Source organism: Cyanistes caeruleus, chromosome 1, assembly GCF_971803275.1.
Source record: "Cyanistes caeruleus chromosome 1, bCyaCae1.hap1.1, whole genome shotgun sequence".
Taxonomy (NCBI): Eukaryota; Metazoa; Chordata; class Aves; order Passeriformes; family Paridae; genus Cyanistes; species Cyanistes caeruleus.
In genome coordinates, this window is record NC_141701.1 from 20,647,274 (window position 1) to 20,664,028 (window position 16,755).

The 16,755-nt window shown below is 36.2% G+C and overlaps 1 protein-coding gene across 1 annotated transcript in view; it reads right to left on the reverse strand.

Moving 5' to 3' along the window:
• The window catches only part of DCAF13 (DDB1 and CUL4 associated factor 13), a 25,623-nt gene continuing 8,868 nt past the window's right edge, over nt 1-16,755 (reverse strand). Inside the window, exons 7-11 of the mRNA XM_086881329.1 lie at nt 14,560-14,642; nt 12,531-12,695; nt 9,304-9,439; nt 1,362-1,525; nt 1-548 (exon numbers count right to left, since the gene is read on the reverse strand). Of these exons, the coding sequence (XP_086737455.1) occupies nt 461-548; nt 1,362-1,525; nt 9,304-9,439; nt 12,531-12,695; nt 14,560-14,642 (636 nt within the window). The 3' untranslated portion in view covers nt 1-460. The remainder of the gene's footprint in view (nt 549-1,361; nt 1,526-9,303; nt 9,440-12,530; nt 12,696-14,559; nt 14,643-16,755) is intronic.

Genomic DNA, 16,755 nt, shown 5'->3' on the forward strand with positions numbered 1-16,755 from the left:
TTGCTTAAGGTCACTTTATTAAATTTGTTTAAATAAAATTTTTTTAAAAAGACAGCATAAGGACAATAATTTTTGTAACTCCGTACGGAGCAGGTTTTTTGCTTTGACAAATATTAACCTATTTCATCCTTTTTTGTAGTAACAGTACCAAGGAAGAGAACTGGAATGGCAGATATTCTCCACCAAGTTATCTACCTGCATCAAAAGGGTCAAACACCACTGCAATACACAGTGTTGGGCCAGTAACATCAAACAAATGGCAAAAAAAGACTATGTAGGAAATTCTAACTACTCAAAGCAGATGATGACTTGAAAAGTCAGAGGATGTACAAACTTGGAAGGAAAGTCATATTTCTGGAACCATATGGTGTCTTACTAAAGTCCATCAAATTTTGTACAGCGTATTCTTTTAATAGTGACATTTTTCTTTCATTGTGACATTTTGTACATGTGAAAACAATTATTTCACTACTGCCACAATATGCTTCTTCCTCTCTGGCACAAATGGCACGGATCCTGGCTTGCTGTGCTTACGACGATTCATTTCCCTAGAAACAAAACAGAAAAATGAAACTCAGTAATCAGGACAAACATTTAAGAAATATTGTCTTCCTCCTCAAGCTACTAATGGAGTTATCCTACAAAGAAAACCAAAAATATTAAGAATTGCTCTGTTTCTAATAACCAAAAGCCACATACTCATTTGGGAAGAAGGACCATCCCTTTTGACAGTAGTTTTAAAGTTGGTTAATTTAGAAAGATTTCAAATGAGCCTTTCCTTGGCTGCTCAGCTTGGTTTTCATGTCAACAGGATCAGCTGCTCAAGTTTGTGGAGTTTTTTTAGCTAATAAAGATAAATATAATAATAAATAATAATAAAGATAACTAAGACACACCACTTTACTCTTAATTCAATGCCTACAGCCAAGTACATCACCTCCTACTCCTACAAATTCCAATATGGCAATCATCTAGGTGGCATAAAACATTCATCCTGGAATCTGGCATTATCAAAAAAACCAAAACCACAAACCCACAAAAAACCAAACAGTCCTCCACACACCCCAACCTATTTCCATTGCAATGGGCCATCATGTCATGCTTAACTAAGCACTGTGTCTCTTTCCAACATGGTATCTGTTGCCATGTCTCCACTGTACTTCTGGGAAGCAGCAAGTCCTCACTGACTGGCACTCATCTGCATTTTCCTTACAATCAATCCAGCAGCTCATGACCACTCATTCAGATGTTCAGAGGAGCTCTATCACTCCTGGACACCGCTGCCACAGCAGCACTGCAGTGATGCATTTTATTAAGAGGAAGAGAAAACAAAGCCAGAAGAGCAGAAGAGGAACACGTACTTCCGCCGCCGAGCCTCTCTCATGATGCGCTGCTCCTTGATTTGGCAGTAAATACTCTTGGGCAAGTGTCGGTGCTGAGCTATGCGCCGGATCTGCGGGTGAAACTGGAACTTCTCCTTCAGCTTCTGATTGTAATTCATAGCTGCCTTCTCTCGCGGTGCAAGCTACAGGGAAAATAACACAGACAAGCACATTAGAAAAGAACAGGGATTTATCTGTCAATCTCCTCTAAAAAATTTTAACTTTTCATTCAAATGGCTTCCTTCTAGCAAATTCCTTCAGAATAAGGGTATGTAATTATTAAAAAAGCTTAAAATTCCAACAATATCCCAAACATAAAATGTTATAATTTTAAAGCTGAAGTAACCAAATTTAATTTCCGAGAATTTGATTTTAATGTGCTATAGAGTGACAAATGAGAACATAAACAGCTGACACTCTTTGATTAGTCCTTCCTAACCAATGATGATGATCAACTTTCCCTGTAAAACAAAGATTTTCAGCCATTTTAATCACTAGTCACTGTAATTATAAATGCTGTAGAGGAGCTGTCTTCATAAACAGCTTTAGATAGCTCTTCAGGTGGCCTAAATCTTACCCAGCACCCTGATCCCTTTGGAAGCACAAAGCACAGATCAGATTTCAAGTATTAGCTTGACTATATGGCACACAGGGAGTTCCAACTTTCATCAAGCGGCTAAAAAAGTCTTAGCATCACAAACACTTGAAACACAGGTGAGCTGGTATTGCCACAAAAGACTAATTTTTAATTCATGTTTAAAATTCTGTCCAAGCCACCATTAGCAACACTGAAAGAAACACCATCTGACTGACAGCCAATCAACAGAAGATTTTTTTTTTTCAATTAGGGTTTTTCCTTTGGTCCTAATGTTTATTTATCAAAAGGAAAAAAATGTGTTTCCTGTGGCTTTGTTGAAAGCATGCAGTGCTTCATGAGGAATAGCAATCTCTATGTATTTTTGATTTGGCTTGGATCTTTGGGAATTTCAGCTGCATTTTAGTCTAGTGAGTTTTCATATAAACATAAAATCTGTTAGTATTAAATACGGGATGATGATAATCCCATCCTCTTTTTCCTACCCTCCTTCCCAAACTCTGTAAAAAAACCGTTTATATTTTCAATTAAACCATGGCACCAGTCTTTTGCCATCCCACACTTATGTCACACTACTATCTCCACCTAAAATATTGACAGTAAAACAATAGTTCAGGTGACTTCTATTTATTCAGCTTTGTGAATTACTCAGTGTCACTAACTTCTCACTTTCAAGACAGAAACTGATACTAACAAAAAAACCAATAACAAAACAAACTATTTTATTACACAACACAGTTGGGAATTCCATTTAGAATATAAGGAGTGTTTCCCCCCCCGCCTTGAAATCAGCAATTGGCTATTTATTCTCCACCCTGGAGATCACTTTTGTGTGTGACTTCTGGTAGAATTCTTCACGAATTCTGAATAAATAAATAAATATCCCACTCAGATGATTTTGGTTCAGAATACCATAAATGGTCTGAAAACAAGTATTTATAAAAATTATCACAAAGGAGCTTCTGATTTGGGACAAGGAACCAGGCACCAGATACAGAGTTGTTCATGGATCAAAAAATTCTTATTCAGACATCACAGATACATGATGCTCTTAAGCTGCTTCTCCACACCCTCTTGTTCATAAAATCCAAATCCTTCTGCTTTACTTACATTCATTGTGGCCTCTGAAATTGAGGAAATTTTACAGTCTTTGTCCACTAAAGCTACCCTCCCCCTTTTACTGAAATTCCTTCTTGTCAGCTAGCCTCTGAATAGCTGGTTTACTCTCAGTAAATCCCAGGTGTTCCCACTTCGCAGAAAACTGCCAACATAATCCAAATCAGAGAGCTTTATTTTAATTAAATGCAATGATTTTCCTTTAATTTTAGAAGAGCAAATTGCTGCCGATTTAGTATAACCTTGATGATTCTACAGACAAGAGGTGAATCTGTAAATTAAACATCCATCCAGGACATCTTATTTAAAAAATTAATAAAGATTAAGAGGTGGAGGAGCCTGAATCCATTTTTATGGGTAATGTGGTATAGAGAAAGGCACACATCTGGTGACTTTCCACCCAACTACCAGATGCCAGCAGCCAATACACCAGAGGCTGTGCTAAATGCACTCTCATCCACACATTGGTAAAAGAAACTTTTGCAGTACTGACAAGTTTCCTTTATGAGAGATAGCAGATAGCTAAGAAAGCACACTGCAATAAGGCACTGAATTACAACTCTCACTCCCAAGTCACTTTACAAAGGTCAGTGTGAAAAGCTCAAGAGAACAGTTACTTCCCACTCTGTTTTGGGCTGGAGAAGATGCACAGCACGATTTGCAGGATTAGAGATTTAATTTATAGGGAACAGAACACTCTCCAATTTAACATATATAATAAATTAGTATTTATGTGACATCATGAGGGGAAGTTAAAGGAGACATATGACTGTTTTTTTAATATGTTCAAATAACAAATGTGCAATTTTTTTCCTACATGAGGAAAATGAAGATTACGTGGCAGAAACATAGCCGATTGGTGTCACTACCAAAGGAGGACTTCACAGCAAATACTTAGGGTGAAAAAAGGGGAAAAAGAACTCTTTAAATGCAATCAAGTTGTCAGCAATAGGAAAATACCTCTTCGAGTAAACTGCCCATGCCTCTTCTCCTCCCTCCTGATGACACAGACTGCTTATTTTTCCATCTAAGCAGAAGGAAAGTAAGCATTTTTGCAGAGCCCTGATTAGAAGCTAAAATCACCCTTAAAAGAAATTCTCTTCAAGAGGGCTGTATTTAAAACTCCACACTATTAAGACTTCTGTAATTCAGCATAAGAATATGAAATGAATGTTTATCTGTCCTCTTCAGGTTGCCCTTCTAGGTTAGGGCAGGCAAGAGCACAGATGCAATATATTTTTAGAATCCAGATATATCCCAGCAGTTTTCTACATCATAGCTTGTCTTTATTTATTTTTCTATTGCTCTGTTGAAAACATCTTTCTAAATTTATTGCCATGAAGTTCATTATTCACTCTTTCCTGGACCAAAAATTTTGATCTCTACATCTAAAAGGATGGCAAAAGCAAAAAAACCAGAAAGTTAATGCAAGGCAATGTAGATGTTAAAAGCATGAAATCATAGGTACAGGGTTGAAGTTACAGGTGCACTGAATTACAGGGCAAAAATCACTATGAAAAGAATGCCACAACCCACAGTATCTGGTACTGCTTGTTATCAGCATTATCTCAGGAAATGGAACCACATACTAGAAACAGACTGAAAGGATAAACAATTGCTTAAGACAGTTTTGATGTGCTCCTGCTAATGCACTTTGTTAGATCAAAACCAAGATTTCTAACAGCACTTTCTCCTATCTCTACTAGCCCATACTCAAAACCCAGTATTTCCAAATTTTTTAAGAAAGCAGTAAACCTATGCTCCACTAGTGTTCACTCACTCATCAGTAGTTTCACTAAAATTCTAAGCATCCTAACCCACTGCTCTGTTCTAATTCATAAAAGAGACAAAATTTTGCAGCTGTTACTCACAGAACTAATGTTACTAAGAATTCAGAAGTGCAGGTATAATTATTTTTTTATTGTGGCAGTAGACTGAAAAGTAATACAGCTTTTACAAGTTTTACTGATGGTTCATTACTTTCAGTACAATTCAGAAAAGCCTAGTCTATCCCTTTCTTTCCATCAATTACATTAACTGTATACACTATTAACTGAAATCTACTATTAATGCTGCTTTTTCAGCCTTGCCACTCAGACCAGGCTCTATTTTCCTCCTCAAAAGTCAAAATCATTTACCTTTTCATAAATACCTAACTTCTTCAAAAGCACAGATAAAAAGGCATCAAACATACTTAACAAGCCATATTTTACCTGTTTGAACAGCCTAGAGTTTTTCAAGTCTTAACTGAGTCTTTTGCTTCTGGGCATGCAGAGATAGATGTTCACTGCTTTAAAAAGAACACCTGGTATGTCCTATTTAATAATACATATTTATCAATTACTGGAAATTTATTAAAAGCTATATGTAGAAAATTGAAGCAACTTCTGCAGTAGCTCCAACACAGATATTTGGGTATCCTATGTAAAACCTGTGCAGACTTAATTGTCAGTGGAGTAGAGACATAAGATGCCTCTGGCTCCTCCAGAGACTTTTCTTCTTTCTTTCTTTCATGTTTCACTGATTTTGAATAATGAGTGCAGTGCCAAATACATTAAAACCCAAAAGAAACATGCATGTCAGAACTGATGACTGCTTGGGTAGCTACGGTTCAAAAAGTACAACTTTCCAACTGGATAAATGTTCACCAGCCACAACATGAGTACTATATATTCACTATAACTTTCTTTGAACTCAGTAATTTAAAAAACCAAGTAAGCACTCACCAAAGTGGAAAAAAAAAGTTTGATCACTATTTTCCTTTCTCTTTCAGGATGTTGATTTCTACCCACCCCCAGCACAAAAATATCCATCGTAAAATACAATGTATTGCAAGATTTTGGCATTATATCAGAAATACACTGACCTTTGGATGAGTCATTCAATCAAATCTTCTCAGCAAAGAAAAATAGCAGACCAAGCAACTAAGCATTTAAGACATATTTTGACACTTCTGACAGAATTACTGGATGTTCAGCTTTGAATATTCAAAACATTCAAAAAATAGCCACAGACTGTGGAAGAACTGGACATTTATAAAGTAAGCAAGCATATGTCTGTGAAGATAAGAACACCAAGACTCTAAAAAAGAAGCAGGTACTAAAGAAAATCAGTGGAACCTGCTAAATAGCCATTAGCAATTGCATTGTTAAGAATCACAGGAACTACCAGGCTGGATAAAGAGGGATTCACAGTTGCCTGAATCCAAGCAACATTCCCAAGATATACCCAAGAGCATGATAAGCCATGAGGACTCCTGAGTCCTATTAGCTAAAATTGCTCTCTAACATCTGAAAATAGCACTTCATAGTGCTTCTAAAAAAATTTTAAACAACTATAGCCACTTCAGACAGCTTCAAATTCTGTGTCTTGCTAAATTCACGGCTTCAACAACACCATTTTTGAACACATTCCCACATAAGATATAGGGATGTGAAACATTCTCTTCTCATTATAATGTAATTCTTCACAAGTTCATCTCTGTCCTGTGAAATGAGTGCAATTTTTCTACAGAAGACACTATGTCTCTCTTAAGTGTTTCCTGTATTTTTAAACAGTTTCGCTTTCTTAAGATGACTTTTGATGTTGCAAGGTGTTTTTTCTAAGATAGGATAATAAATTATGGGAGGATTTTCACTTTTGACAGTAAAAAAAAAAAACTTTAACAAAAAAAAAACAAAAAACAAACAAACAAACCAAAAAACCCAACTCCAAGAATAACTCAAAAACTGGGGTGGGGGGGAGGGAGAGGGAAGTCAAATAATAAACCACATGCCACTTGACCTGTGTCATAGACAGTTATTGATTTGGCTCTCTTGGGAGCCACCAGCCCAAGTGCTGTGACAGAAATACACACCCTTACACACATGACAAAAGCTTCACTGGAACAATCCCACAAGAGCAGAACCACATCACAGGCACAGCCTCCAAGGGGCACATCAAGCAACAACACTGTAGTCACAAATTAAAACAGCAAAGGCTGCTTTGTGTGGGATTCCTGTCAGGTCAAGGAACACGAGTATTAATGCACACACCATATCCAATACCCAGTAGTCACAACTAAGTAGTGCCTTTTTTAGGCCCATCCATGGTCAGTTTTCACTGATGCAAATACTACAAAAACCAGCAGAATGTTATTTACCAGTCTATGTTCTGAACACTCAAACAATAGCTAAGCTGTCCTTTTGGTATGCAGTATTTCTGCAATGCAGGACTAGCTGTGTTTGCCTATTACTTTCCAGTCAATTATCCTTACTCTCCCATAAGAAAAGGAGCCAATGCCATCTGGTAGTCAATACAGTGAACTTTTTGTTCACATCTGAAAATATTAGGAACTCCTCTACATGAAAATGGTATTTGTGACATTCTTTTTACCCACTTGTTCTTCACACAAAGGGCTCAGAGTAAAGACGAACGTCAAAAATACCAGACAATTTGTTATGGAACAGCATCTTAGAGAGAAACATCATGATCTCTCACTAAAAATATAGTGAGTAAATGGAGAATGTTTCAGTTAATATCATAAAATCAGGTAAAAAGGATGTTGCCATGAGTATACTGATATAACAGAAGGAAAACAGACAATACTTCTACCCAAACCTGCATTATCTAAACAAATTCAACACGAACATTAAATGCAAAAAATAAAGTCTCTAATGAGCTTTGTGGAATCCCCAAAATTATCAACTATGGAATTAATATTTAAGTATTACACCAAAGCACCACATGAGAAAATCCCAATAATCAATGCAAAAGATCAGGGAGGAAAAACAAAAAAAAAAAAAAAAAAAAAAGAGGTATCCTTTAAAAAAACTAAAATTAAAAAAATTCAACATAAATAGTTGTTTGCAATCACAATTACAGCAGAGACCACAAAGCTGTGTTTTGGTTTTTTTTATCTACTGCTCTAGAGCAAAACTGAGAATACTAACAGGACTTCCCAACACCTATAGTGGGCCATGGCTAAAGTCATACATGTTATTTTAACTGCACTACTCCATATCCAGTACTTCAGAGTGCACAGTAGTCCATGACTTGTCCTGTTTCCAGTGTAGCCCTAAGTACTCCTCCACTCCCTCCACCTCTCCCAGCTCTGCTTCACTTCCCTCCTACAGACGATAACTTCAAGTTATCCTTCAAGTTGATGGAGTTTCAGGTAACCACACTCAATCCTTGACATTAGTATGCAACAGATCCAGCATCTCAGCTGTACCATATACTTCCCTGAATCACAGCTTCCCTTTCCTCTTCCCACAACCTTTCACAAGATCAAGCAAAAATTCCCCCAGACATTATCTGACAGCTCTGCCCATGGACTCAGAAAAGGCAACGTAAGCACCTCCAAAGTACCATAACAATATGAAGCTACATAAAGGAGTTACTCCCAGCAGACAAGGTGCCAACTTCGTTCTCCAAAGTCACTCAATACTTTGACACAACTGCAGATGAATCTATGCAATGGGTAACTGAAAGGGAACATTTGGGCTTTGTCTGTACATAAACACTTGAACAAGTATAACTGCAAAGACCTATCTAATGAGGCTGGTGATTGTTCACACTAGGAACACCTCGACCAAACAGATTTACAGTGAATTAAGTGGACTTCAGATACCAGCCTAGTTTGCCTACTTGGTATCTGAGAGTTATACAGGTTAATAACAACCTCAGTGTCAAAGTACACATGAGTGCAAATAGTCTACTTTACAATACATATGCTTATCACAGCATGGTTTTCTTTTTATTTTTATACTTTTTTTTTTTTTAACAAACCAACTGCATGAATGAATACAAAGTAATCACATGTCAATCAAAATCTTTAAAAGTAGTAACTCTAAACTTCAATAGAATTACTTACGTATGGCAAAACAGAATTTCTTACTTTTGTCACAGTGGTAAAGGATGAATTCTAACCATTAGCACACAGGTAAAAAATTCAAATCTAGTTTAGACAGAACTGATGATTATAGTTAACATTAAACAAGACCAAAAAAATCATCTTGTGTAGCAATAATGAGGTATGTCATTTTCTTATTAGAATTATTATAAGCTGCAGTAAATGCAATGAGCTATTACTGCACATGACAATGCAAATTAAACACAAATGTCAAACTTCATAAACAAGTTTTTAAAAGTTGAAGAGGATAACTGGCTGTAATAAAAACAAAACCTCCAAACATCTTGTGGTAACAAAAAGCAAAATGCAACTCTTACCACTCCCAGCTTTTCAGAAGCATTAGCTTTCCACAGACGAATATTCATCTCATCTGAGCCACACAGAATGTATTTGTTATCTGAAGTCCATTTTACAGTGATGACGTGCTGCATTCGTTTGGTATGATAAACCTCCCTAGAGCAAAGAGAAACACTTTTAAATGATCTATCATCACTTTTCTCACCATTACCTTTCAAGTAGCAGAAAGCATTCTGTTCAAGGCAAATTTTTTTTGTTTTTACATTTACTTGCCGTTGTTTTTAAAAAAATCTGACTTTTTAAACACTGTGCTGATCTTATCTTTCTATAGATAGAGATACAAAGGAAGTGTGATAGACTGATAAAAGGTCACCTAGGATAAGATGCTTTTTAAGTAAGTGCTTTCACAGAAATTATAGTAGAGTTAAATAATAACTCTTTTTGCAAAACATGCTATGGGAATACAGTATGAAATGCACCGTTCCTGAAATAATTTTGATTAATGTGCTTTTACATTGAGTGTATTTCAGAATGGGAATGTAGAAAAATAGGTGCCAAAGAATCTGACACCAAACAGCAAAGAAATACCTCCCATCCGTCCATTTATGATACAGTAATGGATTTGCTACTCTTCATTACTATTTCCCTCCTTTACCCAAAAATGGACTCCATATTTAATTTCAGCTGGTCCTGCTCAACAAGTGCTGTTAGAAAATGTTTCATTGTTTACATTAAATATACATATAAATGTTTACATTTAAACCAATATTTAAACTCTTGTCTAATTTTCATGAAGTTTGTATCAAATTTATTCCTTTATTTCAGCTATAAAGGACTAAATACACTTTTTTTGGGAATCTTAGCTATTCATTAGCATTCTGAAAAGAAGGAATAAATAAGGCCTATTTATTGCCTACCAATAGCCACTTCTTTGACACATCAGTCATGCAAGACAGCTTATTCTCTTTCTTCGACTCAGTTATTTTTGCAAGGAAAACCCAAGTAATAATGCAAAAAAACCACATTTATTCAAATGTTGTGGAGAAACTAGACTGAGGTTGAGCTGAAGTGGTTTTGAGAAAAAGAAAAGTAATCAATATATCAGAATAAATAAGCTTTAATAAGCCTAATCACCTCTTAATTCACCAGCAAGCAATACTCTCCAAGAACAACTATGTGGAAAACTAAGCACAGCTACCATCAGAAAACACTAATACATCAGCTTTTCACTGTGTAATGGCAGGTGTGCACATCTGCACTTTCACAAGAATTTTTATGCTTACTTTCCTTCTACTATGTGACTCAGTACCAAAGCTTTTTCTTCATCCACCTTTGGGGAACTAAGTCCTTTTCCTTTCCACACTTTGAATTTGCAGCCTTTGCCTATCCTATGGCTGTCATCACAAGGTATTAAATATCATTTTTAGGGACAGGAAGAACAGAAAACATGGCCAAATAACCTGGATCTGTCATTTAAAAGTTCACACAGAAATACAGTTCAGCATTTACTAAATTTTAATCAACTTCATAATAAATCTTGTTTCTTAGGGCTAAACAATTTCATTATTTAAATTTTTATTTAAAAATAAAAATAGAAAGCAATTGAAGTCAGGAGAGTTTTTCAGATTGGCAAGACATAGAATCAAAAACTAGAACAGCATCAGGATCCTTATTTACAGATATTCCTAACTGCCCTCAGTCTCCCAAGTAGAATCAGATCTTCTATCTACAGACTTTTCTCCATCCCATGAGATTAACATGAACTGTGCAATTCTAAAGAAGCCCAGCTTCTAAAGAACTTTAAGTGTACCAGAACACTCTAATCAGCTTACATGAGGCAAAATTTTTCATTTGTAAGGCTTCTCCTCACTAGATTTATGGCTGCAACACAAAAGGGGAAAAAGTAGGAACAAAGAGAAAAAAAAACCCTTCCACAGGCCTTGGTAATAATCTGCTAAAATGTGAAATGAAGCCTTTTACTGTTGCATTATGGGGTCTGCAAACTTCTCCTCAGTGATGCGTCTTAACTTGGCATATCACCACTTCTGTGAATGTTATTAATTCATACAATGAAGCTGCTAACCATATTGTTTAATAATGCAAGTTAAAAAAAAAAAACAAAAACCTATTAAGAAGCTGAACTACATAATTACATTTCAAGTACTATTTCAAGACAAAAAGAATGTGAAAGCTATCGGTAGATTAACTATAGAGGGAATGTAAATAGCCCCTTCCATTTTCTAACGGGTCACAGGAGCACAAACAGTTACACAGCATGCACAATTTCATCAATCAGTAATAAAAATATACTTCTTCCCCAACTGGTATTTCAACATTTTCACCCTAAAACCACCTAAAAGTTCACTTAGCAACAACCTTCTGGGGGGACAAGGTTGGAGACAGGAAGTCAAGCAGAAGTAAAACAAAGTTAAGAATAAAGAAAAAGGAGGAAGAACTGACAAGAAAGAATAATGAAGGCAGGTTTATGAAGATCAAATGATATCAGAAAGATCAGATAACTTGCTTCAGTTTTCATCAAACTGAAAGAAAAACAAAAAAGAATGGAGACACAGTAGATTCAATCTGAACTCCAGCAAAATATTTAATATACTGACTTATGAAACCTTACATGAAAAACAAAATCCATGTGAATTGTATTCAAAGCACTGTATTACAAATCAAAACCACGTTAACAAAACATGAAAAAAAAGGTACCAAGTGCACTGAAACAGATCACAAAAGGGTCCCAAACTGATCCTCAGGAATTCATACAGCAATCTATTTTACACAATGTCTTTAGCAATCATCCACTCAGGATGAAGACAATCCCTAGGAAACCAAATGCTACAATGCTGTAATACACTGCAAACCTAAGTGGTGACAGAAACAGTATAAACATATACTGTTAACCCTAACACTAACCTAAAAACATTAAAAATGCATAGACAGGGAAATAAAATGGGATTCATCATAGTAAAACAGAAATTGCACAAGCACAATAATCCACTCTAATTTTAATTTCATATTGTGGAAGTAGTGCTACTTGTTAAGCAGCTCTACTCTTGATCCATGCTCCAGAATTAAGTCAACTACACGGCCTGTCAGCTTCAAGCTACTGACTAAGATTTCAACACTCACAGGATGCAAATGCCCCAATGAAGATGTTAATGAATTAGTGATTCTGAGGATTTGGGAGGAAGTCACTGGAATGAATGACAGGAAGAGAGAAAGGTGTTAAACTACTCACCTGCTGTGACCTTTGTCTACAGGAAAAATGCGGATGGACTTATCAAAGCTGGCAGACACAAACTCTTTCCCAGTGGGTGAATAATCCACATCAAGAACAGCAGACACGTGATCCATATGCACCATCACAGGTGATTCAAGAAAGCGCATATCAAAAGTATATAAGCTTTAAAATAAATACATCAGTAGCTTAATATCTTAACTAGTAAGGTAAACAGTACATTTTGCATAAACCACATGTAAGGTTAGAGCCATATTGCAGAGGGAGCTCCTTAAAACAGCTCATAATACATGAAAAGAAAGAAAATGGCATTGTTTGGGGTTTGAAAGAAATTTGTTAATCAGGCTCCACTATTCCCTTCATCAGCTGTCCATGGGTCAGACTCCAGGCATCACACTGGCCTCCTTTACTCCATCTTCTGACGTAACTATGCACCCTGAACTTGTAAAAGCATCTCAATCATTACAGCAAGTCTATCAGTTCTGAAAGGTTTCTAAATATTTCCCTACTGTGAACTCCTAGTAATTCAGTCTACTGTAAAGTTCCATTTTGCTGGCACCCTTTGCTACTGCCTAATTTTCTTAGGCCAGACAAGAGCAAGGACAGCTTGGTGTAGCAAGTCTAAGAGTGCAGGGAAAGCTCAGTCCTTACACACAGAGATGATAGTTCAGCAGGTAGCACTATCTATAGAAGCATTATGTTAAAAGTAAACATCCAGCTGCTGGACCACAGCTGGTTTGCTGTTAAGGACTTCAAAGCTCAGATAAGGCCTACCTCGTCTCCCTTTGAATAAAGAAGCTAGGCATAATCACTGTGTAGACCATCAAGACCATCATATGTGTTTTACAGACAATGCATTTATTGAAACCTGCTTAAGATATACTATTTAGCAGAATTATTATGTTAAATAAATTTAATTTGCCAGGTTTCTCACCTTCCTTTCTGCAGATGAATGCATAGCTGAAATTAAATGTATCTTACTGAATATTATAATGGTGATTATTGCTTTTTCCTTCTAAATTCCCCAAGAGAAAGTATGCAGAATCTTATTCAAAACTGCTACTCCATATAATCAGCAAATAGTTGCATATGCATTGTTGATGTGTGCATTTGCCTTTGTATACTAAATGCTTCAGGCTGCAAGAGGACAGTTGTCCCTGACAGCAACAGCTATAGAATTTAGTTTAGCAAGAGGAAGGGAAAAAAAAATTAAAAACACCAAACCAGCCAAAAAGCAAATTCACAAACAAAAAACCCCAATCTTATAAACAAACAGATTAGGCAGTCTAATAGCTTTACCATACCATAACATAAATACAAGAATAACAACACATTGGATATAACACTACTTTCAAGATCTGAGCCACATTCCATTTCCTTAGAAAAACAGATAAGTGATAAAATTCCTATGTTCTAGAAGAAAACAGTGATCTATTGTTAGATCGCTGACTTCCTGGAAAAAAGGATATGGAGCACATTTGCAATGGCCTAGTTTTGAAGAGACAGCTTTTTCAATATCAGATTAGCTGTTCACATGAATAGTATTGTTCAAAAGTAAAAAACTGCTCCGAGATACTGAAAGGATAAGTACTGCAGTCTCCAGAACTGTCTCACAAAAGATTAATTTATTTTATGTAAGAAATGTTCTCATCAAAATAACTGATCAGTACAAAGTATAAAGCTTCATGAGAGCTGGCAAGAAAATAAACACTTATATTGCCTCAGACTGGACCAACAGTACTTATATTCCAGGGTCTATTTCAAGTTACACTTGCATTGGTTCAGCTGCATTTATTCTAAGTTACATCACTTTTTACCCCCCAAGTACTGAGACACACAGAAAGAGGCAGTCTACTATCACTAACATTTCTTTAAATCAGTATTCCTGTAATTCTCTAGGTTATTAAGTGATTCAAATTTAGACTTTTAGTAGCCTTTAAAAATTTATTTCAGCATGATCAAAAATCACCAAGGTACAGATGAAAAATATAACCTGTCCAGGATTATCAAAAAGCAAGGTTACACTTACTTGTAATCTTCATTTGCTGCAGTAAAAATGAAAGCTTCCATAGGGTTCCAACACAGTGTATTTGTCCTCATGTTCAAGATAACCTGGAATATATTTACACATTTCTACCTTGCTATAGGCAGTAAAACACCCACTGCAGTTAAAAACTTCCTACATACCCCTGAAGACAAGCACTTTGTAGATAGAGAATTATGGCAGAGGAATACATGATAGAATGTTTCCTCAGCAGTGTTAGAAGTGAAACCCAAAACCTCCTGTCTCACATTGTATGTTTACTGCTTTGGGCTACACAGCAATTAAATTTTCCTCTGTAAATCACCTTAGAATCAAATTCTTCTAAGTGGTTATTTAACATGGCAACCTGCTAGTGGTCAACAAGTAAATCTGGAACTTCCGAAAAACTTCACTTCTCTGTCCTATTTACAGGAACCTTCTACAGACGTGCCTAATTAAATGGTCATTTCAAGGGATGTAGTCATTAACTGAAGCTGTGAACCAGCATTTGAAAAACAATTGTAACATTTTTATTTCCTCCCAGTTATTACCCCTTCATTATTTTATATCTAAAATCACAGTTCATGAATTCTCCTGGCCAGCTGCCATTTCTTGCCGAAGCACCAAGCAATGTACACAGAAGTTACTGTGCTGTCACCTACTCAGCACTATCACTGTATCAGCACTGAATCATTCCTCACACATTTGTAAGATTTGTTTGCTGCTTGTAAGCATATGGCCAACAAAGAGGCCAGTTGGCCCTGAAGAGGGAGGAAGGCAGCTGATAACAGACTAATAAAACCCTCCTACTTTGCTAACTGCAGACTAGACAAGAGGCAAGCTGTACATTGGATGTCCCCACCTTGGAGAACAGCTGGTCCCCTGTGAGACAGGGCAAGGCAGGGAGGAATCATCTGACACACCAAACACAGCAGCTTTGGCTTCTGCTGAGTCTGAGAGGAACTTCCACCCGTTTATTTGAAAATAAGAACTATACAGTATGCCTGACACAAAGTGGATGTGTAATTACAGAGCAACTTATTAACAAACTGAACAACTCTAAATGGGATTTTCTACAATGCTCCAGGCCAGCTTTAATCCTACTTAAAAATCCTGAAATTTGTGTGTTTAACGCTATGGTACTCAAACCCCATTTTTGTTCTTGGTTTACTCCACCAAACACCACAAATTTACACACATATTTCAGAATATAGTTGTACCGTTATAACCCTTACAGTAATGGACAGTCTCAAAACAAGTTAAAGTGATGACTGAACAACCCTCCAAAAGATTCTAATGAATCTTACCCATTCTTGTAATTCTCATTCTCCCAAAATCCTCATTTCCCAGGTGACACCATCCTGTTCATTATCAAGTCTGTGCTGCAGAACACCTCTTATTTTCAGGAACTGCATGCAATCATCAGATCTCTAAAGTGATCTCTAGTTTAAAAAGCAGACACTGAAATGTCATCTGTTTACACTAATGTGACAACTAGAACTTGCTCAGATTTCAGTATTGTTCTAGTTATAAATCTTGCACAAAACTGGGAAGTTAATAATCAAGGACTGTTCTTTATTCCTTCCCGTACAAGTTTATCAGCCACTGCAAAATGAACACACAGTTAATCTAATACACCATATGTTTAAAAAGTACTTTTATCATGCTACAAAATAATTTCAATATTGCCAAAAATCCAGCTCTTTCAAAGGAGTCAAGTTCTGTCATGCTCCAAATCTCTATTTTTTCACCAAAATTTACAAGCCTTCAGTTCATTTCAGCAGTGCCTTTTGGAATTAAAACAGTGCCTAAGAAATGAGACTGTCTCTACAGTTCTAGCATTAGGTTTACTAACAACTATGTAAGGAAACCTGGGCTGCAAGTGATTTAATTTGCTGTAAATACATTCATAATGGCACTTCAGAACTATCTAAAGCCATACTAGAGCCATTTTTTTACCACTATTTTCAATCTCTTGTACATCTCATAAAATGGGTAAGTTTAAGTCCTTACAAGTCAAAATTCTGAAGTCCCTGAAGACTTGGTTCTCTGGGTTTAATTATTTTAACTGTGAACATTTGCTTACAAAGAATGAAAGCCTGGAAATGGTGAGATTACTTTAACAGAGAAACATTACCCAATTAACCTGTCTTCCTTTACTAACTTCAAATATTTGGTTGAGATGAACACCTAAGAATGTAA